Consider the following 25,957-nt stretch of genomic DNA (forward strand, 5'->3'; position numbering starts at 1 on the left):
CACTTTAAGGTATTCATTTGCGATAACAGCCTCTCATCTACCTCGGTTAACCAGCGGCTATAGGGTGCTCGGCTGCTGAGCCGAAGGGCACAGATTTTTTTCCCGGTCGCGGCAGTCGCATTTTGATGGAGGCAAAAAGGTAAAGGCCCGAGTACTGCGCTGTGTCAGTGCACGTTAAAGAACAACAGGTGTTCAATATTTTTCCAGTGCTCCACAACGGCGCCTTTCATAATTATATTGTGATTTTGCGACAGAAAAACCATATATTAACAATATTACTAGGAACCTTTCCTCGCTTTCTTTGCTTCGCACGCATTTTCTCCGAAGTACAGGAACATTTTCTTTAATACCTGTCGCTCACATGCCGTCTCGCTATGCTGCAGGTGTCTTGATGGCGGCCAACGATGGAAGTGGAAGTGTTGTGTGGCTTCAGCACAGCGTTCCGCAATTTGTGCCGGACGTAAGATACGGCTACGCATACCCTACCAGTGGACGAGAGAATGGCCAACTCTTTCTGTGCCTTTCCATGCCGTTAAGATTCCTGGACATAATTGGTAGGTGTATATTCTTCACTGAAATATCTTTTATAATGAAAATTCGCTACCACCAGTTGCCGTACCAAGACATTTTACAGCAGAACTTAAGCTTGAAATATTCTCATTGCCCCACCACGGTGGTCTAGTGGTTAAGGTACTCGGCTGCAGACCCGCTTGTCGCGGGATCAAATCCTGGCTGCGGCGGCAGCGTCTTTGATAGAGGCGAAAATGCTGTAGTCCCGTGTGCTTAGATATCCATGGGTGCACTTTAAAGAAACCCAGGTGGTCGAAATTTCCGCAGTCCTCCTCTACGGCGTCTGTCATAAATATATAGTGGTATTGGGACTTGATGGTTGCGAGAGTGCGTTCGCCGGAGCAAACGCCCACTATAGGCAGAAGTTTCTCCAGCGGCACAATGGCTTCGGCTGCAGCGTCTCTGACCGCCTGTGGTTCGAGAACAACCACTGTGAGTAGCACATTACTAAATGCCTTTACCGCTCATTACTCTCTCTCATGACCGTGATCACGCCAGGCAGAATGTGCGGCATGGGAAATAAACACTGTGGTAAAATGAGGCAAACGTGCGTTTAACCTCATTAAGAAGCATTAACATTTAACCATTAATTGTGTGAGGTTTCAGTGCAGCATCCAGTTGAACCCACGGCTAAATAAGGGGTCACACGCTTCAGCTCTCGCTGGTTTGCCATATATACGGGTGCTTGTATAGTGATCTTTTATTTTTAATTCAAGTTTACAAAGAAATGTTGTACCGTGAACTTTCGAATGACGTTGTTTATTCATACGGTGGTTTTGGGACGTTGAACTCCACATATTAAGCAATCGAATGATGTTATTTTAATGGTGTTTCTTGTTTGTTTGGGTATTTGAAGAATGAAGCTAAGGGACCAGCAGATCTGTAGCGGTAGCACACGTGCATGCTACGTTCCGATATGTGTATACCGTGAGCTATCTTGTGGAATGACGACCTTGTCATTCAATAACCATAGTAATTGTTGTGGCTGAACGCCAGAAAATGACCATATGATTATGAGATGTCGTAGTAGACGTCTCCGAAATTTTCGACCACCTGTCTTTTTTAAATAGACACCGTAGTTTGGCACGTGGTCCTGAAGCATTTTAACATTCATCGAGAATGCGGCCACCTGGGCCTTACTTTCTACTTTGAGCCATAGGTTAAGTAACACAGTGTTAGTTGGCTCGAACGACTACCGGACGTCGCTGGAACATTTCGATGGATTCAATCAGCTCGAAAGCCATGTGCTCAGATTTAAACGTAAAATAACCTTGCGTTGTCAATGTATCATGCCTTCCACTACGACACCTCTCACAATCATATCGTGTTTTTTTAAACGCAAGACCCCCAAAAGTAATTACGAAAAGTATAAACGCTTTCTGTGCAGCCAGAGTAGTCCAAGTACTAGAAAAAAAGCTTGTAAGCTGACGTATATCTTACAAGCTAAGTAATCTGGTACTCAACATTGCGAAATGCTACGATTTCACTAATAGTTTATTAAAAATATGCCAACTCCTTCAAGATCCTCCATCGACTGAGCCTTTCGGCATCGTAAAAAAGTTGCTCGGCATTCGCCGAGTCGTCCAATGCTCGAGCAGAGCAAAAGCCAGTCAGCACTGGCTGGTCAAGGCTCTAAACTAAGACCCTTTTAAACTAAAACGCAATCAAACTAAGAGCGTTTTTCCTAGAGTCCGCTTCTCCTGCACATCTTTCTCCCTCCGAATTTCACTTGGCTCTAACCTGTTCATTTTTCTTTTCTAATTGTCGTTACCTGCTATTTGTTTATGGTGTGGGCCGAAGGTTTTTTTTTTCCTCACACTAAAGAATGGTCAAGGCTTGACTAGAAACACGTTCTTCCACATGCCCATCCACAAAGCTCACGCGATAACATTGAGATTCACGAGTGTTGGCTATGTATTGATCGACCTCCATTGATAGTCGCTTCGAAGTCGCAGAACAAAGTACCTTATTTTCTAAACCAGCAAGTGGCCTGATTTGTATTTTCGAGCCTTGTTGACAATTAGCTTGCATCCCAACCTAACGTAAGCTTAATTAGTTAATTACCTGTGGAATCACTAAGTGGCTTAATACTTATTTATTATTAGACTGTGTTCCGCACACCTTACTTTGCTCGGCATTACTATGAACACGAGAGTCTCAGCCCGGCTTAGTTAGGGCTTTTTACGCTGAAATTTCATGAGCTTCGTTATGCGCAGCGAATTACGTTTTACAATGATCAATATGGCTTTAAAAGTTTTGTTTATGGTTACATTAGCTTAGCTACGCACAGTTGTTCTTAATTTTGCTTGACGCGGCCACCGCGCCAGCATGATCATGGTTTCCTCTCTACGTGGCGAACCGGACGAACGGCGGGCATAACACTCTTGCTGTAAAGAAAAATAAAAATACGTTCATCTGCCTTTTCAAAACTTGCGAATCAGTCAAGGAGCAGTTTTTTTTTTTTCTTTATGCGTAGATCGAGGAATGACTAGTCATTTTAACGTTACAACTCGCCGGTCTTTGTCGCCGTTGATGACGAACGGTGACTGAGCAAGCCTTCAACTTTTACAGCGAAAGCTGCTACAAAATTAAAGAAAGGGTCACGTGCGCCTTATTTGTCCGCTGACACCACCGCCGCCACCACATTAAATGAAAACTTTGGTCCCTGCGCGCCAGCCTATTATTCTACCACTCAACTACGCCTCTGCTTGAAACTGCATTGCTAACTACCTTCAGACAGGCCTTACGCTGGGAAAGGGATCGCGTTATTATGAGTAATGAAGCGTTTTTGAACAGCGAAGTAATAATCAGGCGTTACACCTTGCGATTACGTAACTAGTGTGTCATCGAATGCTCTGACTGATTTAAAAGCTTGAGGCATATATCTGCATCTTTGTCACACACAAAATGTAAATATTGTAAAGCAACGTTTTGGCTGCAAGACACCTCTTTTACTTGCCGAGCCTCTCCCCCACAACGCAGGTCAGACTGATGATGATGAGTATGTACATATGGTAAGATGACGTGTATGAATAATGCTCACACTTATTCCCCCCCCCCCCGCGTGAGCGGCCTGCCCGGACGCGTCTTAGACGGAAACGGAACGTCGAACGAATGGCTTCAGACGTGATACGTGACCAATCTCCGAACCACGACAGCGACGATCCGAAGAAAGGTCGGTGGGAGTGACACGATAGTTCACGGGGGACGTATGTTCATTGATTGTAGAGGGCCCAATGAAGTGTGACTGAAACTTGTCACACAATCCTGGAGTACGAATGGGCGTCCAAAGCAACACTTCATCCCCCGAACTGAAGGAGACGTCGCGATGAGAGCTGTCGTAGCGTTGCTTGCAGTCTTGCTGATTGGCTTCTGTATTAGGGCGAGCCTGTTGCCGACATTCTTCGAGCCTTGTGATGAACTGTTCTGATACGGTTGCCGAGGCGTCGGTTGGCACATTTAGGAAAGAGACGCCGATGGTGAATGTCGGTGAACGGCCGTACACGAGGTAGAAAGGTGAGTAGCCAGTAGTTCTTTGAACAGCGGTGTTATGAGCAAACGTCACAAAAGGCAAAATGATATCCCAGTTGTCATGGTTTAGTGCGATGTACATCGACAGCATGTCTGTTAGTGTCCGATGAAATCTCTCTGTCAGCCCATTAGTTTGGGGGTGGTAGGCTGACGTCATCTTATGTACTGTACCACAGGTTGTGAGCAGGGTTTCGATTATGGTGGACAGGAACGTCTTGCCGCGATCACTCAGGAGAACGCGAGGTGCACCTTGACGCAATACAATGGCGTTGAGAAAGAAGCCTGCGACGTCTGAAGCAGAACTTATGCGTAGTGCAGCACTCCCTGCGTACCTCGTCAGGTGGTCGACAGCAGTCACAATCCAACGATTACCTGCTGGCGCGATGGGGAGAGGTCCGAGTAGGTCTATGCCAACGATGGCAAAAGGAGTCTCGGGACACGGAATAGGTTGCAGGAGGCCAGCAGGAGACGAAGTTCGCCGCTTCCGCCGTTGACACAGATGGTAAGATGCAACGTACTTGGCCACAAAGTTAGAGATGCCCAGCCAGAAGAAACGGTTTCTGATGCGGCTTTGTGTTTTGTGAAATCCCAAGTGGCCTGCACATGGGTCGTCGTGAAAGGCTTCGAGGACTTGATGACGTAAAGAACGCGGAAGTACTGGAACCCAGCGGTGTCCATCAGTAGTGTAAACGTAACGATGGAGCACATTGTTATCGAGCTTGAACTGCCCTAGTTGTCGGCGCAATCTAGCATTGGGAGTAGGTGATACGCCATTTAGGCGTTGGATAATTCGATTGCAATATGGATCATCACACTGGCGTGGGGCTAACTCGGTGTAGCGATTTGAAGCCGGCGTTTCGATAACCGCAAGTTGTGATAATGTGAGGGGTGACGCAGTGCCTTGCCCACCAGACGAGCAATCCGCTGACGTACTTGATGATGACAGTGGAAGGGGGCAGCGAGAGAGAGCATCTGCATCTTTGTGTCTTTTGCCAGACTTATAGATGACGTCAAAATCGTACTCTTGCAGGCGGAGCACCCAACGACCGAAGCGACCAGACAAGTTTCTCAGTGTCGATAGCCAGCAAAAGGCGTGGTGGTCTGTAATCACTGCGAAGTGGCGTCCGTAAAGATACGGTCGAAATTTTTGTATGGCCCAAACGACAGCGAGGCACTCCTGCTCAGTTATGGAGTAGCTCTGTTCAGCAGCCGTAAGAGCCCGACTAGCATACGCTATAACTCTTTCCCGTGAAGTGGCATCCCGCTGTAGAAGAACTGCACCAATGCCATGGCCGCTCGCGTCAGTGTGCAGACATGTAGGTGCGTTCTCGTCGAAATGGCACAGAACAGGGTCGGGCGTTAAAGCATTCTTGAGGGCTTGAAAGGCACGCTCACACTCGTCGTTCCAAGCGAAAGTTGATCCGGATGTCAGCAGCTTGTGCAGTGGCGACGCGATGGCAGCAAAATGACTAATGAAGCGGTGGAAGTAGGATGCCAGGTCCAGGAAACTTCGTAGGTGTTTCTGATTTTCTGGCCGAGGGAAGCGTATCACGGCAGCAAGCTTGTCAGGATCCGCATGAACGCCCTATTTGCTCACAAGGTGGTTCAACGCCTTGATGTTCTTGTTGGCGAAATGGCATTTTTTGTGTTTAGCTGAAGTCCAGCACTTGAAATACACGTCAAAACTTCGTCCAAACGATCAAGATGCTGACAAAAAGAAGAGGAGAAAATGACGATGTCATCTAGATAACAAAGACATGTTTTCCATTTTAGGCCGCGTAGAACTGTGTCCATCATGCGTTCAAACGTGGCAGGAGCGTTACATAAACCGAAACAAAGAGAGGACCAGGGGATCGGAAAGCACTCTCCACCATTTGTAAAGCAACGTTTTCGCTGCAAACACCTCTTTTCCTTGCCGATCCTCTCCCCCACAACACAGGTCAGACTGATGATGATGAGTATGTACATATGGTAAGATGACGCGTATGAATAATGCTCACAATATGCACAGCCTTCCTTGTAGGTGGCAGGTACTATGTTTCTTCGAAGAAGGACGAAGGGTACTGTTGTGAAAGCTTCCTATAATCAGTTCTTCGCCGATCTTCCTGAGTGGGTATGAACCATAATTAAGACGTCATCATCATCTTCATCATCAAAAATGCCATCTTTCACATGAAATTGGGTAGCCTGTAAATGTGCTTGTAACAAATATACAAAGAGTACTTAACAGAGGCCGCTATTCCAGCTTTTGGTGTGACAATTGCTGCATGTTCTACGCAGGCCTGGCGGTTTTAAGGAGCGAAGCTCCTTAGGCCATGGGTCATTCCCTTTTGCATTGCATATGTAGCCACCTCTAGAGTATGACTTGCTCAATAGATGGCGTTGTGTGTATATGTCCTTGGGATTAATAAAACAAGACAGTGTTAGTAGTTTTCACAGCGTATTCATGCAGTGGAGATGATAAGTGGGGCAAAGCGTCCGTTCATCCTTCCTGGTGTCTAAGTGTCAGTGCGCCAAGACGGAGAAACTGACGGACGCATGGACGCACGCACGGACAAACGGAAGCACTAAAGGACGAACGGACACAAGCAGGGACAAACGGACGCACGGACGCACGGGTGGACGAGGGCACAGACAGACAGACAGACAGACAGACAGACAGACAGACAGACAGACAGACAGACAGACAGACGGACGGACGGACAGACGGACAGACGGACAGACGGACAGACAGACAGACAGACAGACAGACAGACAGACAGACAGACAGACAGAAGGACGCACACACGGACGGATGGACGGAAACACGGAGAGACATACAGACAGACAGAAGGACGCAAGGACGCACACACGGACGGATGGACGGAAACACGAAGAGATGAAAGCATGAACGGACAAACAGACGGATGGACGGACGGGCTCACGGACGGACATATGGACAGAAGCATGGACAGATGGGCGGACTCACGGACGGGTGGAGGTACGGAAGGAAGGACAAATGAACGCACGGATGGGTGGATGGACAGATAAACGGACGGGTGAATGCATGGATAGATGGGTGGATCAACAGACGGATGGACGGAAGCATGAATGAACGGACGGACGAAAGCACGGAAAAAGCACGGAACGTACGGGCGAACGGATGGATGCAAGGACTCATGGATGGACAGAAAGATATACGCACAGACGGACAGACGGATGGACGGATGGACAGACGAATGGACAGATGGACAAACAGAAGCATACATGGACGTACTGATGGACGCGCGCACTTGTGAATGGACGGGCGAACGTATGGACGCATGGACGAACCGAGAGACGCTTCGCCCCACTCATCATTCACTCCATAAATATGCTGTTTTTTTCTTTTATTTTTTCCCTTTTGTGCTTGACTTCGTGCGAGATTCAAAACCATTAAAGCACGGGAAGGAAGAAGCACGAGCTAAACGCCTATTTTTGTGAAAGCTGGATCTGGAAGCTGCAATGAACTGATAATATTTTCAAAACCAATCGAACTGAATCTGTTGTTGAGCATCATGCTATGTTCGACATACGGGAAAGGAGGTAGTACGAAAGATGACGTAGTAACTTTACCTTCACCTTAAAAACCACAGGGTAGCGATTTTCGGCAGAGTTCGGTAAGCTATCTTGTGCGTCACAAAAACGTATACTGTTTTCTTTTTGGCTTTAATCTTCCACTTCACAGCATATCATCTACATGTACAAGCGGCAAACGTCTACCAGAGCAATCCTCTTGGTTGGGCCAGAGAGTACATTGCCTTCTGGACTCTTCTTGTGAGATCATATGTTAAAAGGGGCCTGCCATTGAGAGCCGACTATATGTTGACGCAAAAGCGAAAGCTCGTTCTAGCCATTGCAAAGCCTCCCAGTTGGTCTAAAGGTGCGTAACACGCTAACTTTCTTTCCATCAACTTCTTATTTTTTTACTTCTTTCTGCCTAGAGTCACTTGTCCACTAACCATTTGCATGAATTACTAAGAAAACAGGTCCTAAAAGTCATAGAGTTTCTCTATGCTACAAGTTAGCCACGAAGCTGTGATTTGCTCTACCTTTGGTGTACTCTTTTTATGCACACGTTAAAATATGCCAAATTATTTCTACTTTTGGAAAACTAAGAGGCTTCCTTACGCCTTCTTCTAAGACTACGCGAAGAGGAAATCTGTCGACTTGTCCTTTTCTTTCCAGTCTATTATTTATCAGTGGTTCGGCAGCCTCTCAGCAAGCTTTCTGTAGCTCACCTGACTTTGCGATAAATGCATCATAGGCTCTCCTTTTACCAAGTGACCATGTCATACTATGAAGTCTTCATGTGACGTTCCCATGTGTGACGTCATGACAGCGTCGCAAATGTTAGCAATGTTTAGGTTACCACTTGATGATTATTATTGCATCATTCATGTTGACGACGACACCGTAGGACGCTGTCTGAGCCAAGGTCATTTTTGTGTTTCATCGGATGCCTCCATAATGCTTTAGCTTTCATAAGCATCCTATAAGCCAACACGACCACTGGCAAAAACTTACCAAGAGAATACAATCGGAGCATTGCAGAGAGCTTCCCCACATTTAAACTAACATATCAATGAGGCACACCTAAAGTCAAGAATAAAGCATCTGAACAAGAAGAGGGACCTGAAGAAGCAATATTCAAAACTGATAAAACACCCACCTAAAGGCTAACATGTAAAAAGAAAGGAAGAACACCAAGGAAGGAATTTGCCTGTCAACCACAGTACGACGAGATGTCACGTATACACGTTGTACGTTCACGATAGCGAGCTTCTTGCATTACGCTACAGCATGAACGCTCTGCAACAATGATTCTTTCAACTTTCATAATCGTCCTACTTCGCCACTTCATGGAGATGTGTTTGCAGCCCTCTGCAGTAGAAATCAAACCCTCGACCGCTCAGCAGCCGAGCACCCTAACTACTACTCAACCAAGGCGACCACATAACACATACGCCGCCTTTCACGAAACGCCGCCATACACGAAACAACACTGCGAGTGTCAGCAAAACATGGAAGAGACGGTATTATGACGCCACAGCGTTAGACAGCTCATTGTGCAGGAATTGTAGTGCTGGCATCGGCTTCATCGAGCTTAAGTAAAAAGGCCAGCGTAGGGCGTGAGTGAAATTCGAGATATCAAGCCCATTTGACGGATGAATTTTTATTCCGCAGTTCAAACGGTCTTATGGGGCGGTGTATACGCCAAAGGTGATCCCGATTGAGCACATAATGTTTGCTAATAAAAATTGTTTCCGGCTACGAAAACCACATTTTCTTGGTATGCGATACCGGACAAAGCAAAAAGATGCGTAAGCTTTGAAAAATGACCAACTTGCACAAAACAATAAAAACGGAAAACATAATGTGTCAAGCATTCATTTTACCGCGTGATATTTTCTTGCTTTCAGAATGCAAAAAATTTCGCAATAACGTAACCGCTGACTAAAAGAAAGCAAAACATTCGTGCTCTCAGTCTTTGTTAGCTAGAATATGCAGTAATCTAGAAATATACAGCAAGAAATACAAAATTTATTCAACAGCTCTGAAGTATAGTGCCCCATAGATCGCAGCATTTTCTCAAGACAAGACGGGTATAGAAGCCTCTACAAAAATGAACGAGTTTTTTTTTTTTTTTTTGCTGGCGACTACGTGCCTCTGATTCATCGATGTAGCTAGACTAACGCATTGCTGTTTTCATTCAACATTATGAAATTCAGTTACCCTCTCTGGTAAATACCAGGAAGTCACACATTTTCTTTGTTATATTAAATTTGTTAAATGTTCCTATTAGGCGTGTTGCTTCTATCATGGCACATCCCCTAACATTCCGTTCTGCCCATCTTGTTCAAAGTATTTGAAATTGCCAGTAATGAACGGTTTAGAAACATTTTGACTAGATACTACGTGATTCACAATATAGCTTACAGAAACGTAAGTTTACCAAAATGGCGTTATTGTGAATACAAATGAAATTCAGCGGAACGTAGAAAACGAACTTTTTACTGTTGGTTTACTTATTTATTTAAGCAAAGCATTTGACTGTGCAAACGTGAAGTTACTCTTGCACTTATGAAAAAATCTTATTTTGATAGCCAGAGGCAGTTGTCGTCTTTGCGGGGAATGGTAGGGGGCGCTGATTCATGCGGTCGTGTAATCATCGGCTCCTGCTTGTTCACCTTTTTTTTTGTGAAATGTTAGCTATGTGTTTGATGCCGTTTTCTCCAGTCAACGTCTGAAATCTTGAGGGCCACGTGAAAACAATTTTGTCACGGTGGGTGGAGCTTTTGCAGACTTTTGAAGGACTTTCTTGCTCGGCCACGCCGTGGCTTCGTAGGCTTAAGGATAAACTAAGCCTAACGCTAGGCTTAGCAAGTTTGAGCTATTAAAATGGCTATGCAAGTCGCTGTGCAAGGTGAGGACATTTCTTCCGAAGAATTCTAGTGTTCTGTGTGGACAAAGACACTTTCGAAGCGTAAATCAACCAAAGAATCTATAGCGGGCACTTAAGGTAAAGCTCCACCATAAGGTAAAAACGGAGGCACCTAATCTCCCGCAACGTGAAGAAACGCCTCGCTAATGCGTCAAGGCTGCCTCATTTACCAAGGGAGCATTTTCGAATCATTGTTTGGTCTCGGGGAGGCCTGAACGTTAAGAATACCAGTAACGTCCGGATTTCTCAAGCCGTCACGACAGCGGCGCGTCTCTCCGCTGCGGATATCACAGAAGACATCATTTGTCCTAACGCTATGCAGAACATTGTTGTGATTAGCACGCCATTGCAAGCCAACGCCAGGGCCTACGCAAGTCTAGAGGCCATCATTATTAATAACGCAGGGTACAAGGTTAGCTCATACATTGCAGCGCCCGACCACACACGAAAGGCCATCACCGGAAACATCGATAGAAATTGACGACGAAGAGCTCAGAAGACTTCTTATTCAGCCGAGGAATTCCACTGTTCTCAAAGTGCGGCGAATCAACAATTCTACCACAGTCATTATCCTTTTCAAAGGACTTTGAGTCACAAATTACGTCATGTTCGGTCCCACCATAGTCAAGTGCGCCCTCTACCGACGGAAGACGGACGTCTGCTATGCCTGCGGTAGAGTCGGCCACAGAGCCAACGTGTGCCCCACTCCAGGAAATGTTATTTTCCGGGGTTGTGAAATGACTTCCCCTGGCGACCAGCACGTTGGCTCGCCTAAGTGAGCCTTCTGCGGAAGGCCTCATCCAACGGCCGACAGAACCTACACCAAAATTCGAGATACCTTACATCGTCAGACAGTGCAGAAGAGAGAGACGTGACTTTGCCAAGGTTTGCCCACCGATACATGAGCTGTCCCAACCAGCCACCAAGTCCAGGGTCAAGTCCAGGAGCTCGAGGGTGCGCTCCCGATACAGGAGTGGTCCCTGATCAACAAGCCGTTCCCAGTCCCGGAACTGTTCCCGATCACGGGGCCCGGCCGTCACCAATTAGGTGCCTGGTTCCACAGTGACCATGTAGGCTGAACGCGCCAAAGGGTCAAACGCGTCAAAGGAAACGCGTCAAATTGTTAACGGGGAGCATGCAGAGCAGAACAATGCTAGAATAGTTCAGCTGGAAAGGGAAAACGCTGCATTAAAGAGGCGATTGCGCAACTTAGAGTCGAGATGGTCACACTTAGGAATGCTAATAACGCTGAAAATGAGGCTCTACGACCTCTTCAGGTCACTAGGCTCGAAGCGTTCTTTGAAACGCTTACGGAAACGGCCGTGGAAACGCCCGTGGACAAACCCGCGGAGACGCTTATCGAAACGCCCATGTAACTGCAGTGTACTCTTCGTCCAGCCAAAAAGAGTGCTTTGACGAGGCCCGCACTTGATAAGGAACTGAATAGTTTTAAAACGAAGGTCAGAGAAGTGTTCAAGTCGCTTAGCCAAACAGTCGCATCGGTTCATGTTAAGGTAGATAATTGGGCGGACAAGTTCAGCACGATGGATGCTAAGGTCAATACGTTGGACGCTAACTTATGTGCGTTGGACGCTAAGGTCAACGCGCATGACTGCAGCACGTATTTTTTGAGTCTAATTATGGCGCGTCCACCTAAAGAGTTCAGGATTTGGAAGTGGAACTGCTGGAGGTTTACGCACAAGAAGTCGGTTCCTGAGCAGTTCATTCGTTCTCACTCTGAAGAGCCACACGCCGATTTGATTCAAGAGACGCTTTAGGATTCTGTCATTCAGCGGGTTAAAAATATCACGCTCTTTATGGAGGCGGACTAAGTGGCATTTGCACGATCACATCTAAGGGAGACGCCATCTCGCACGATCTTTCTATGGACAGTAGTAAGGTGGAACACTCATTGGTCGGAATTATTCCGGGGGGTAATTTCAACAGTAGTGTTTTCATTCTTCATATTTATAGTTCTCCAAATGACTCGAGACAAATGTTTGCAGCGCTCACAAGTAGGGCTGCCGCCAGTGCCGGTATCTCCCCGCTTGTGGTTGCTGGTGATTTTAACGCTCCTCATCAAGCGTGGAGACATCTGTGGTAATCCCGTAAAGGCGAGGATTTGTGGCAAGCAGCGGCGAACTTGAACCTCACCTTGGGCACAGACCCAGCATTTCTGACCAGGATCCGCAACTCATGCGCGGGGTACACCAAGCCAGATCTTACCTTTGTTAAAATTGTTGAATCTGCTACTTGGCACAACTTGAACATCGATCTGGGTAGTGACCACAGTGCCCTAGCTACACATATCAGTGTAAAGAGCAAGCCCGTAAGATAGTTAAGTTTCACAGATTGGGATTATTTCCGGCATATAAAAAAATAACGCGCGCAAGCTGAAGCCTCCACCCCCCGCCTGGATTCATGGACCAAACGCCTCAAGAGAGACGTTAGTGAGTCGACAAAAAAAGATACACGCGAATTTGAAAAATAATAGGATGGACAGCCGCCTTGCGCACCTCCTAAAGGCCAAGAAATCATTACTCAACAGGTGGAAGGGGCAGAGGCTCAATCGTTGGCTCCGCAAGAAAATCGCAGAACTTGACTGAACCATCGAGGACCAGTACCATACCCTGTCTAGGCAGCAGTGGAATGAGGTGTGCAATCCTGTTGATCGCCAAATGAGTAGAAGAGGGAAATGTAATTTTGCTAATGCGCCTTTCGAACGAGTTGAATTCCAAGAGCAATCAAAGGCAAGCCATTGCTAAACTCATACATGCCGCCGACAGTCTGATTATGAAGACGCTATACTAGATCGTTTAGCTTACAGATATTTATTTACCCGTTGGCTCCTCGAGCTCTTCAGACTTCCGTCTTTCACAGGAACCCCTTGCACTGAGCTTGGAGAGCCCTTCACCACCAGGGACGTTTGGGAAGTTCTTCAATACCTTAATTAACGATCGGCTCCTGGGCTGGATGGCATCTTTAACAGGGCTCTCAGGAGCCTGGACGACGAGTTCATCAATTTTCTTACCGATGATATCAATCGCATATGGAGTAAAGGTTCTGTCCAAGACTTTTTGAAAATGGCGTTGAGAGTCTTCATTCCCAAGCAGGGGCGACCTCCAGGTTTAGCCAATCTTAGGCCTATATTGTTAAAGTCTTGTGTCGGCAAGGTGCCGGAGCACGTCATTACAACCGTGTCTCTAGGTACATCAAAAAGAAAGGTATTTTCTCTTACAGCACGGTTGGGTTTCGGCTGTCTTTTTCTGCACAAGACACAATGAAGCTACTCAAACATCAAGTCATAGACGTGAACACATGGTACGTAAGAGGCATCCTACGTTTTGACTTGGAAAAAACGTTTGAAAACACCTCCCACGTGCACATAATCAACTACATTTCAGAGCTTGGACTGAGCGAAGCCTTCCACAGATACATCAGCTCCTTTTTCGAATCCAGGAAGGCCACACTCCATATCTGGGACCTCAAGTCCTCTCCCACAGCACTGGGCCCTAAAGGCACGCCGCAAGGAGCAGTGATATCCCTGCTTTTCTTTAATATCGCTATATGCAAGTTGTCCGCACTGCTATGTAACGTGAAGGGCATCAGCCATACGCTTTGCGCTGATGATATTACCATCTGGTGTCATGGAAGTAGTGATGTGAAGTCGGGACTGCCCTCCAGGAAACTGTCGATCAAACGGAGCTCTTTTTTGCTGGCACAGGGCTGATGTGTTCCTCGAGCAAATCAGAGCTGATTTTATACAGGTCCAGTATAAAAGGAAGCAAGCCGAAAAACTGGAAGCCTTTATCAGAGGTGGACATTGCACTTCAAGCTGGAAGTGGCGCCCCCATTCCAAAAGTGGACGCTATTAGAGTTCTGGGAATAATTTTAGAGTCACACGGAAACAACGGACAAACCATCGCTAAGATTTCAACTAAGACTGAGAACATGATCAGGTTGATTAATAGGGTTTCGAACAGAAGGAAAAAACTCAGAGAAGACAATCTAATGAGGCTCTTTCATGCATTCCTCGTTAGTCATATAACATACGTTGCTGCCATGCACTCTTGGTATGGATTCGAAAAAACGCTGAAAACTCTGATCAGAAGAAGCATAAAGAATGTGTTGGGGCATCCCCGTGCGGACAAGCACTGAACGGCTTATTCAGCTAGGAGTTCATAACACCCTAGATGTTATTATTAAAGCCCAAGAGGCTACACAGCTGATGCGCCTCTCGTCTACTCCGGCTGGTAGGAAGATTCTGTCCATCCTAGGCCTCAGTCCGGCGCTCGTAGAGGATCACAGTGTTCAAGTGCCGAATGAACAGCGTACTGCCATACACGTCTCTCCGTTCCCACGAAACGTCCAGTCTCAGCACAACGTAGAACGGCACCGGGCTAGGGCCATCACCCTTCTGAAGAGCACCAGAAACAATCCTCATTCAGTGTGTTTTATCGATGCTGCTCAGTACCGTCGCTAAGCCAGGTTTTCAGTTATTTCTGTCAATCACATCGGTTCTTTTATCAATGCTGAGTCAGTTAGAAATTCTACTCCCTCAAGAGCCGAAAACTTCGCTGTAGCCCTTGACCTTTTGGACAGTAGAGCGCAAATCTTCACGACTCAAGTTCAGTGGTCATGGCTTTCGCCGCTGGTTCCGTCTGTGCTGAAGTATTTAAACTACTTGAAAATAGTACACTTTCTCCACATACCATCACCTGGTTTTCTGCACACCTCGAAATCCTACTGGACTCTCTAGTAAACCTGAATGACACTGCTCCCTTTCGGGCGCGCGCACTAACCCTCCGTGCCGGGGAGGGCATAAGCCCGCAAATAGGAAGTCAGATGTTCAGGAGACGGTTTAGGTACATTCAGTGAGGTGGCTAAACACTACCAGTTGAGTAGGGGGTCATTTGCTCCTCCGCACAGCAAGTTGTCTAGATCTCAGGCCATAACATTTAGCATGATATTTCTTCCGGTTACGCAACTCGCAAGCGACATAGTAAAACGATAACTCCTTTACCTTCACGGATTAACTGCCACAAGTATTCGTTCTTCCCTAGAACTATTAATGACTGGAATAGCCTGACAAATGATGTCGTTTTACAGAAGAAACTGTCATTGTTTGAAAACAGCATCGCCTAAACCATCACTACACATTGCATTGTATTATTTGTTTTATTGTAATTATTGTGTTAGTCTATAACCCGTATTCTACGTGTTACGTTATTATGTGTTATGTTACTCGAAATATTTGTTGAAATAAGTGTTTGTGAACCTTCGCCTTGTATATTCAAATCGTACGATTTATTGTGTTTTCATTATTTTTTTGTATGTACCGATTCTCGAACATTTTTTTCCCACCCTGCCATGATCTTTCAGCTGAAGGATCGCAGTATTTATAAATAAAAAAAATAAATAAAAATGATCAAGACCATGTCTTATCCAAGCATATCTTTCCTCAGCATGGTCTCCTCAGAGGCTTTTGACTCCACATGTCCTGATTGTGGTTAGATTAGTGACTTAGCACATATGCCCTGGCAATGCTCCTTGTAACAGGGCGCAATTCGGCTCACAGAAGAGGATTGGGACTCAGCCTTACGAAGTTCAGAGTTGCTACCACAACTGCGGGTTGTCCAGAGCGCCCACATTGTGGCGGTGAGACTAGACCTACCAATTCCTACGTGGTAGCAGCCCACGAAGTTGCTCTAAAAGTGTAGCGTTTCTCGAGACGCTATAAAGATATTTGTCTGTCCGTTTGATAGCCGGCAATGTGCGACGGTCGATGAATTAGCGTCTCCAACTGCTACTCTAAAATATGATGTGCTCCAGGCGTTACTTCTAAGGCCCTTGGTGTTTACACTTTACATAGAGGATTTATGTGATGTGCCCGATTCAACGAAACGGGTCGTGTATGCTGAAACACCAAAACATTCTTTCCCACCCCTACGTTTTAGGTAGAATAAACACTACAACAAACAAATAGTTAAACTTGTGAACTATGGCTGGACTATAACAGAGAAGTTTAAACATCAAGAAAAACGCATTTGTTTTGTTTAGAGCGTTGAAAAAATGTAACACAGAACTAGTCTTTCATTTTCTAGTAATGGTCCGTGAACGTGTTTCATCAGAAAATTTTCTGCGTGTTTGTATCGAAGGTACCATGTATGAAACACGCAACGTTCCAACACACGCTAAACATTCAATTACGCAAAGCAGTTCAATGCCTCTGAAAACTTAGTCAAATCCAATAGGTCTAAAAAGTGTATTATCCGAATTTTCATTCACGTCTCTCACATTACACTAGTCTGGTGTACAAGAACCACCAACTATAATAAACTAGAACTGCTGCAAAAGAAGGCGTAAAGAATGTAGAAGCTTCTGTGGACACCGAAGCGTACTACCCATTGTTACCCTATTTATTAACATATTATGCTAAAACCTTCAAGGTTGCACATCTATTAGGTGACTCTCTATGTGTGTAAATATCACAGCTAATTCACGGAGTGAATGAAGATGAGTGGGCGAAGCGTTCATCCGTCCGTCCATGCTTTCGTCCGTGCTTTTGTCTGTCCGCACGTGAGTCCGTCTGTCTGTCTCGCTTTCGTCTGTCCATCCGTCCGTCCGTGCATCCATCTGTCCCTGCTTCCACCCGTTCATCCATCCATCTGTGCATCTGTCCATCCGTCCGGCCGTGAGTGCGTCAATCTGTCTGTCTGTCCGTCTATACTTCCGCCCGCCCGTGCTTTAATCCGTCCATCCGTGCTTCTGTTCGTACGCCTGTCCATACATCCATGCTTCCGTACGTCTTTCCATGCATCCGTCCATCTGTTCGTCGGTCTGTTCTCCGTGCTTCCGTCAATTTAAGGGCTGTGATTAAGGAAAATCTTCAGGGGTGCAATATAGGTCGTACAGATAAGCTAGAAAGTCATACCGGCAATATACTGCACAGTATTAGTGTTTAGTTATTTCTCCAAAATAGAAGCTTATGGCTTCTACATGAAATAATTTATAACTTTATATTATTCCACTTATATAGCAACGCATGCACCTGCGATGTGCAACGGTCACTATTTATTCTGCTCTATGTTACCTAATAACTAGGTCTTTTCGCAATATTACTTACAGACATTTACACAGACGAATTAAAAAATACGGTGAATGACAGTATATTCGTGCAGTCATGGAGAAATGGCAACGGTGGCGCGCAGGACAAGTCCTGTCACTCCAAGTACCAAGTGACCGACGTGCAGACTCTGCTTATACATACCGAAAATGGACAGCTTTTCTTTTCGAGCAGTGAGGATCACAGCAAATGGTCAGTGACACGAACGAAGAGCGTATTCTGTTTCTCGTCGCTCAACCGTATGGTGAGTAGATTTTGAAAGTACAGAATATTAGTACAGAAAATATTTATCGTGCACGCGAAACTAGCTTGGTGCATTGCGCATTTGTGTAAGGCGACTCGGACACGAAAACCGGCTTACTCTTTTTCTTCTCACTCGATGTATGATGCTAGACCTTTTCTTGTACTTTCTGCAGCTAACATTGTTCCGCACTGCCTCCATGGTTGGCTGACCTTTTGCCAGCGCGGATGTTATGTGATAACGTCAGCACGCAGAGCCACGTTATGTGACGCCACAGTGACGTTATGAGGACACCACACATTTTGAAGTCATGTGAAGTCGCGGTGCCGTCATGCGCAGACGTCAATGTGAAAAGACGATTTTTCGTATCGCGTTGAAGCCGACGGCGTGAGGCTACTGCCGACACTGAAAGTGAATTTCTGATTCTCATGAGGCAACTGAGCTTTCGTCGTAACATAGTACACCGACTGAAGCACTGTTGGCTTGTGACAGTCCCACCAAAAATAAAAAAGATACAACACCGTACTTCTGTAACTTTTTCGCATTGGTGCCAACACACCACCTATTTGGTTCTTTCGAAGGAGAAGGGAAGCTGAGATTTTTTAGTGTAAGGACAATGAATATCGTACACTCGTTTTAACTTCACAGAATTCAGGCAGAGCGACTTATAAATTCCCAGTTATGTAAAAGCTGGCCATAAATGTCTATCTCAGCTCGGTTTCTCTGTACACAAAATGTGATTATATGTCAAACAGCTCCCAGTTAGTGGGCATTCTAGGTTTCCTTCCTGGTAAAAACCTGCAATCGCTACTCCATCCACGTGTTCTCCAGTGTGCGAACAACGTTATCATTAATGACCAAGGCGCCATGTAAAAATAGCACAGCGAAGCAGTGCAAAATGAAGCCGCCAACAATGAAGCACATAAATAAGCAAAAAATAACTATAATAACTGCATACGCGGATCCTGCAACCAAACTTTCTGATTATTCGTAATAAATGGCTTGGCATTCAAGCGCCATCCTAATTTTTTCCACTTGGCTGCGTCGCACTAGCCGGTTGCCTTGCAGTTTTTTCGAGTTCTATCGGTTTACAGAAAAACACGTTGTTATCGAACATAATGATGCGAGTGGGAATGTTTCTTGGTGGATTGTTCCCCACAGTCACATTCGAAACAGTTGGCAGTTTTTCGAAAATCAAACTGTATAAACAGAACTCACCAGATAGAGCTAAAGAATTTTCTCTTTATTCACCTTTAGTGGTTTTGGGACGTTAAACCCCACATATCAATCAATCCTTATTCACCTTGAATATTAATTGGTATCCAAACAAATATGCAGATAGGGCAGATGTACGTACATGCAACATACATACATACAATGAACGAAAATATAGATGGTGTTTGCCATCGCATACATTTTCTTGTCTTTGTACACAGAAATCTGCTTTCACTAAACGTACATGTACTTGGCTAAGCTTCTATCATTTATTAGAGTATAAGGTGGCACAAAATGCGACAAAAGTTGTTGTATAGTGAATAATTTTTATATATTTCACTCTTTATATAAAACGTCAATGCGAAAACTTCTCTTTGGGATCAGGGTATATGCTATATAAATATGACCTTGTTGCCAGAGTTTAAAGGTTAACATTTTAAAATAGATAAAATGTGCTCCAGATAAGTCATTTTGCCCTGATCTGCGGGGCAAAACGAGAGGCTGCAATTGGCAGAACGAGAATGTGTGAAAATCTTTTATCTCTTCAGTTTTGCAGTAGGAGAATTCGAAATTCACTCCATAGGCCCTCACGCAATCTTCATGAGGCCACTCTTCGCAGTCCACGCATTTAATCCAGCAAAGGCCTGGCGCTTTGTTGCTTCAAAACTTCTCACAGATGAAACACCGCCCATCTTTCTTTCTGCTAATGTTGTCTTTTGTTGAAAGCTTGCATTGGTTTATCAAGAATTGGAATGCGAATGAGCGACTGATTAACTTTATTAAGTTCCAACAGGTTGCCTGTCTGGGTTCTCTTGATAAGTTCTGACGTATCTTCTTCACCTCGTTTCGATGTTTCGAGGCAGAACTTTGAAGGCTTTTTTTGTGGCTTTCAACTTAAGTTCATCAGTCGAGCTTTGTCAGGCAATGGAATTGAAACTGTGTTAGATTTGGACTTTCTAGCGCTTCTTCTTGTTTTGAACTTCATTGTTGTAGAATTTAAACATGCACAAAAGATGTTTTTGTGAATGGCGTGATTCGGAGCTTCTGCCAATAAAACTTTCATGCGCCTTTTGAGAGCATCCTTGCGAACGCGGAACAACCTCGACGCAGAGTGAACAGAGTGAGTCCTATCTTGACAACAGTCAGTAATTTTTTCATGTTGTTTTTCTCCCAGGAATCTCTATATGGTATTTTATTGTACTTCTAAATCCCGCCTAAACAAATTATATGATATATTGATTGTGTGTGATTGGTTTCTATTTTAAGCCATTTGTGCCTTTGGCATTTGCGCGTTTTGCGCCTTTCACAAGTCCAAATTTGAAAACAATTGCACTTTGTCTCTGGTCACCAAAGGAACTAAACTTTTGGTGGTATGAACCTAGTAGTATAAACTAGTAAAATAAACCTTACGTTGTTGTACTGAAGCAGGAATAACTTCATGCACGGATACGGAGAGCTTGCCTATCAGAATTGCGTTCCTTTTTAACGGGTCACGAACAGATTGACACCAGAGACATAATATTTCCTGCGTGAAGGTTGCGAGCTATTGCCAACTTTTGCACTATAAAGGGGGACAACTTACAACAGAAATCGCTGAAATAGAGTAACAAAGAGAAGTACTTTTCGTATTCGCTACAGAGGTCGGCTAAGTCAAAATGCCGCATTTTTCTCTGCATTTCAATTCGCGCCACCTCGCGCTTTATGCTTAAATTTGCGGGTGCATAAGGTCAATGTGCACCTATAGACCTACTTTTCTGTGTTAGTTCACGCCACCCAAGAGATTGTGGATTTCTCGATCCCTTTAGCAACGCAGCGTGCTTTACGGCAGTACATGAGAGCGCGCGAAACGTTTTGTTAGTTGTACCATCTGAATTTCGAATTTCTTAGTTGTGCAACGTCGTTACGGGGGCAACATAAGCAGGTCGAAAGCTCGCAATTGTGCGATACATGAATAAAACCCTTAAACTTCGCGTGAAAGGATGCACCTACACCATTGAACACGCGTGCACAAAATACACATCAACCTAACCATGCCCTCTCCACACCCCCTTCCTGTTCCTTAAACTTGCTTACGCATTCAATGCCACAACAAAACTTCCAACGCGAACCCTTGTGAATTGTTTTACACTTTAAACGCAGCTTGTTTTTATTCAATTTGACACCTGACATGAGAATGCTGCACTTCCCCCTAGAATGTGCGTTCATCACTTGCTCCTCACAAAACATTGCTGCAACCGGATATTTATTTATTATATGGTTTTGTTTTACTGTTTCTTCGCCGCTTCTTGAAATTTGGTACTCGGCTGGCATATTTATTTTTTTCATCCAACTCATTTAGTTAACCTGATGTATTGTTTTCAAGCTTCTGATTATCTCAAGGTGCAAGGTACGGTATGTCCTAATATGGCAGAGACGCTTATTTTTTCTGTTCTTTTTTTTTGTTTCAGAAATCACAAGGTAGTCGAGGAGGAGAAATAACGTGTTTGTTTGACGTTCGCATGGCTACATTATTCAAGAAAAGCATCGCTAACAGAACGAAATGCAGTAATGACAAGGGAGAGTGAGAGTTTCAAATAAAACAACCAACTTACAGAATCAACTTTGCACCACCCGGAAATTATCACGTCCGAAACCTAACGTAGATCTCTCTCTAAGGAGAATATTCACGAAAACTGTCTAGCAATACGTCTTCCCACAAAATATATATTGCGGCAAACATTCGCATGCTACTGCAATTAAGGTGACTTTCATAGGGTCATGCGCGCACAGGCAAACACGAACACTTCTCACTTGGTGACGCCAACTTCGTATCTTATAAAACTGGTGTCGTGAACAGCGCAAATAGGAGTGAGCAAATTGAACGCACGGCCTTCTATCGCTTTGGTGCATTTAGAACTGCAACGTACTGTGCGCCGAAATACGGGCGTACAAACTGTGACGTCGCGCACGAAGTGACCAGTGATATCGTCTCACTCGGTGTTTGGAACCAGCACAGAATACTTAAGATACTACACGCTTTCGTGTAGGGTTGTTGTTTAGTCGAGCAGGTGTGGGTGATGAAGAGGGAGAGGCCACTGCAAACAAAGCTGGGGCTCCAAGCAGCCCCCCCCCCCTCTTTTTTTTACCTTTTTTTTACAGAGTGTGATATATTGTCATGCGTGTTTAGTGCTTTATTTTGATGTGCTTGGGTTACACCCACAAAGGCTGTACGATGTTCGATGCAGACCACGCCTTCATGCTTGACCAGCTTCGAGATTGTTTAATGTGATTCTTTTAGGAATATGCACCGGTCTCGAATAGTCTAGTTTATTCTAAACCTAACGTTGGCACCACCGGCGAAGCTCATATGTTTCATACCACGTGTACAAATGCCGACGCAGCTCACCACTTCCCACATAAACTGGCCAGGTCACTAGTCTCGCTTGTGCCTTGGCACGCTCACGGCCAATTTAATAAATAGATAAATGCTGCAGTTTTTGCTACGAAACATATCTGTAACACGAATATGAATGACAAGTATCAACATGAAATCATAGCACGCATTTCCTGTACAGCATAAGATAAGAAGGTGTTTAATAGCGCAAACCGCGCCTGCAGTTTTCGAGAAGGTTCCGGACTGTAGTAGATCATTTCGATAAGATCACGCCCACTGTGCGAACGGTACAGATTGTTCTGGAACCTACGCCAGCACTAGCGATAACGCTAGAACATTCGACAGCAAGAGTATAAATGCCGACGCGCTTCGCCGCTTGTCAGTTGTTGATCGAAGGCCGACGCTCCGTTCGCCGCTATTAGTCCGAGACTGCTATCTGTGCAAGACTACTGCTGTAATTGGACTTTCCTTCTACCGGGCACAGGTTCGCCCAAATAAACAGTTAAATCCCAACACGAAGTCTCCTGTCTTCGGCCACATCACGACCCCGTGACAATAGGATGGAGGAGAGGTCGGCCTGGAAAGTGGGTTTCTAGCCTGCTACTCTTCGCGGGAGTAAGGGGGAAAAGAAAATTAAGAGGAAGGAATGATAAGTCATTGGGATACATGACAATGAGCCACTGCGCACACTGTCTCGTTCCATGTAAGACAAGCACAAAATTTTCTACATAACCTACGTTACCACGTGTTTTAAAGCCCGGAATCTAAACAACCTGTCTCGTTTAGCAATGCGAGCAGGCCCTTTCACACATTGCTGGGCGTGATCGACACGTTCCCAAGCGCCCAAAAGCTTCTCTCTCAAAAAGGGTCAGAGTCTAGATGATTTGTGAGGTGCTTTAGTGACTGTCTTTCGACAACGTACTGAGGGCACACGCACAGGATGTGATCAATAGTCTCTGACGTGTAACACATGGCAGTTAGGATTTTGCACCTGTTAGATCTTGCAAAGGTATCGTTGCGTCTGAGCAACACCCAGCCGCAGTCTATGTAGTAGCCTTTCCTGGTCATTTCTTAGTCGGCACGGAAGACGAAAAGCATGACCAGAGTAAAGTCTATAAATGCGCTCGTGGTGATATAGTAAGGATCATTCCGTAGTCGTACCATAGATGCATAGAATGTCTTCATAGCTTTATACTGCAAGGCATTGATTTCATAATGGGAAAAGTGAATTTATAACTTCGCCCGTACTGTTCGCCATTTTCGCTTCTGCGTCAGCATTTACAGCAGGATTTACATGCCGCGCTCATGATGATTTTCGCCAAAATTAGTACTTTGTTTGGTGACTATAAATTCCATTCATGTACATGATTTACGTGCCACGTTCATGGTGTGCTCGAGGCCGGCTGCCTTGCTTGATAATCAAAAATAAGATCAACGCGTCGGATTACATTATGACAAACACGAATAATAATAAGTGGTAACATAAAAATCATGAAATTTATGTCAGTGTCGGCGTGATTTACTGGCCACTATTTTGGTGGACTCATGGTCGGTGCGCTAGCTTGACATACACGCTGGCTTCACTCTAAGCAAACACGAATGCGTGGACATGGAACGCATTTGTTGGAAATACTAGCACACTACACGGCTTTTCAATCACCAATATCTGGACTTCCTTGAGACGCGTTGGCTGGACGTTCTCGCTAGCTCAGAATCCGAAGACCGAATTCGGGCCATCCAGCAGGCACGGGAAGTTGCGGAAAAGCTAAGCCTTATCGTGACCACATGAATGTCCTAGGCTCGGCCGCTAATCTGCAGGTTTTTAAACAGTTTTGTCCATTCCATTCCATTTCATGTAAACCATTATGGACATGACATGCTAATGGTACACTCACTGCCCTTTCTCTATCTTGATCTACACCACAATTTGTACGGCGTGGCGGTACTAAATGACGAGCACAAATGATACGTTGAAACTAGAAGATATCACTTTTTAGTGTGTCGCTGCCTCTTATTCAAGTTTCTCATACAGCTGTCTCCCGCAATATGAATCTTCGTCTGTACCAAGCAGCGAAACGGCCGCGAGCGTAACGGGAGCGTGGCATGTAAGTCATGTCGTTCGTGGCACCTGTGCCATTATTTTTTAGTTAACACCTGTCTTTCACGATCGTCATATGGTCACATGAAGCTATATTATTCTTGGTGTACGTCTAGATAGCAAACCGGCTGCCAGCGCGTTATGAGCGTGGTAACTAGTAAGCTAATCATGCCACGTACATGACGTGCAAATTGTGATTTTCATGCTGCCACATGTTCTTTACATTTATCATAGGCATATATTTCTTCGTAGCAATTTTGGCACGCATTCACTTAATTAAACAGCCACGAAATACCTGGAACCACGTCGTAGAAATTATGTTCTACATGTGATGCGTGGCGTGATTTGCACGTTATAACCAATCTCTTACATTCTTCATGCAGTTTTGTCACACCATAGTTGCTGTGGTATATATAAAGTGAACTAAGCGGCCGCAATGACGCCAAGGCAGTGGCATGGAAATTATGTGGGTCCACTCTTCACATGCATGCTATAAGTTTCACGTTAGAACCTGCCACTTATATTCGCGATGTGTTCATGTTACACCGCCACTTATACAGCTAGGCGCTCTTGAGCACAAAAAAAATGGCTCAAGAAGCACTATGGCTCTACATGTAAAGTGCTCTGAAAGCAACGGCATGAATCTGGTTTCCAATGCACGTTTGGCTAAAAGAGTCTCTAGGTGCGCACGCATATGGGTCGCACCGCAAGGCCCTTCCGCTTTCCGTACTTTTAATTAACTAAAGAAATATTACTGCCTCCCCCATTTCAGCGCCAGTCGTGTCTTTTGTACTATCAGTGGCAGGGCGCCGCGGTGCAACTTCTAAGCGTGAACACCTTTGACTTCCATTCGCTAAACGTGCTGCGGCAAAAGGATCCGTGCTGTTGATTTCAGAGCACTGCACATGTATAATTTCTGTGGACTGCATTTGTACTAAACACTACCAGTTACAGTTCTAAATCCACTCATTCATCTGTAATTGATCCGTAGGTCATGTGTGCCGTAATCTGTCGACCACACCACTGGGTCTTACTGGGGTACTGGAAGTGTTTAGGCCATAGTGTGGAATCTATACGCGTGTCTCATGCGCCACCATCCTGCGAAGACACAGGTGATGACCACAGGCACTCTAATGCTTTCAGGAAACATGATCGCGCAGGAGGTGCTTGAATGCCAGTCTGGACAATGCGGTAAGCCTTGTACGTCCTGATAGACACAAGACTGCCCACTTTCAATTTTTCAGTCACTCCATGGGACTTACCTTATGTCGCGAAAAAAAAACAAGGAATTAACGAACTAAAGCTCTTCGGGGTAGATTTCACCTGGCCGTACCACGCGT

The 25,957-nt window shown here is 45.1% G+C and overlaps 1 protein-coding gene across 5 annotated transcripts in view; it reads left to right on the plus strand.

Annotated features, from left to right (window-relative positions):
- The window catches only part of LOC142768990 (cell-death-related nuclease 7-like), a 49,947-nt gene extending 28,202 nt beyond the window's left edge, over positions 1-21,745 (plus strand). For 4 of the 5 annotated variants that reach the window (XM_075871697.1, XM_075871696.1, XM_075871695.1 and 1 more), the window contains 4 exons: positions 384-554; positions 7,808-8,002; positions 17,693-17,934; positions 21,594-21,745. In XM_075871697.1, the coding sequence (XP_075727812.1) occupies positions 384-554; positions 7,808-8,002; positions 17,693-17,934; positions 21,594-21,710 (725 nt within the window). In that variant the 3' untranslated portion in view covers positions 21,711-21,745. The remainder of the gene's footprint in view (positions 1-383; positions 555-7,807; positions 8,003-17,692; positions 17,935-21,593) is intronic. The other variant, XM_075871699.1, reaches the window with a different exon arrangement.
- Positions 21,746-25,957: the final 4,212 nt, after the last annotated feature.

This window comes from Rhipicephalus microplus, chromosome 8, assembly GCF_043290135.1.
Source record: "Rhipicephalus microplus isolate Deutch F79 chromosome 8, USDA_Rmic, whole genome shotgun sequence".
NCBI classification, from domain to species: Eukaryota; Metazoa; Arthropoda; class Arachnida; order Ixodida; family Ixodidae; genus Rhipicephalus; species Rhipicephalus microplus.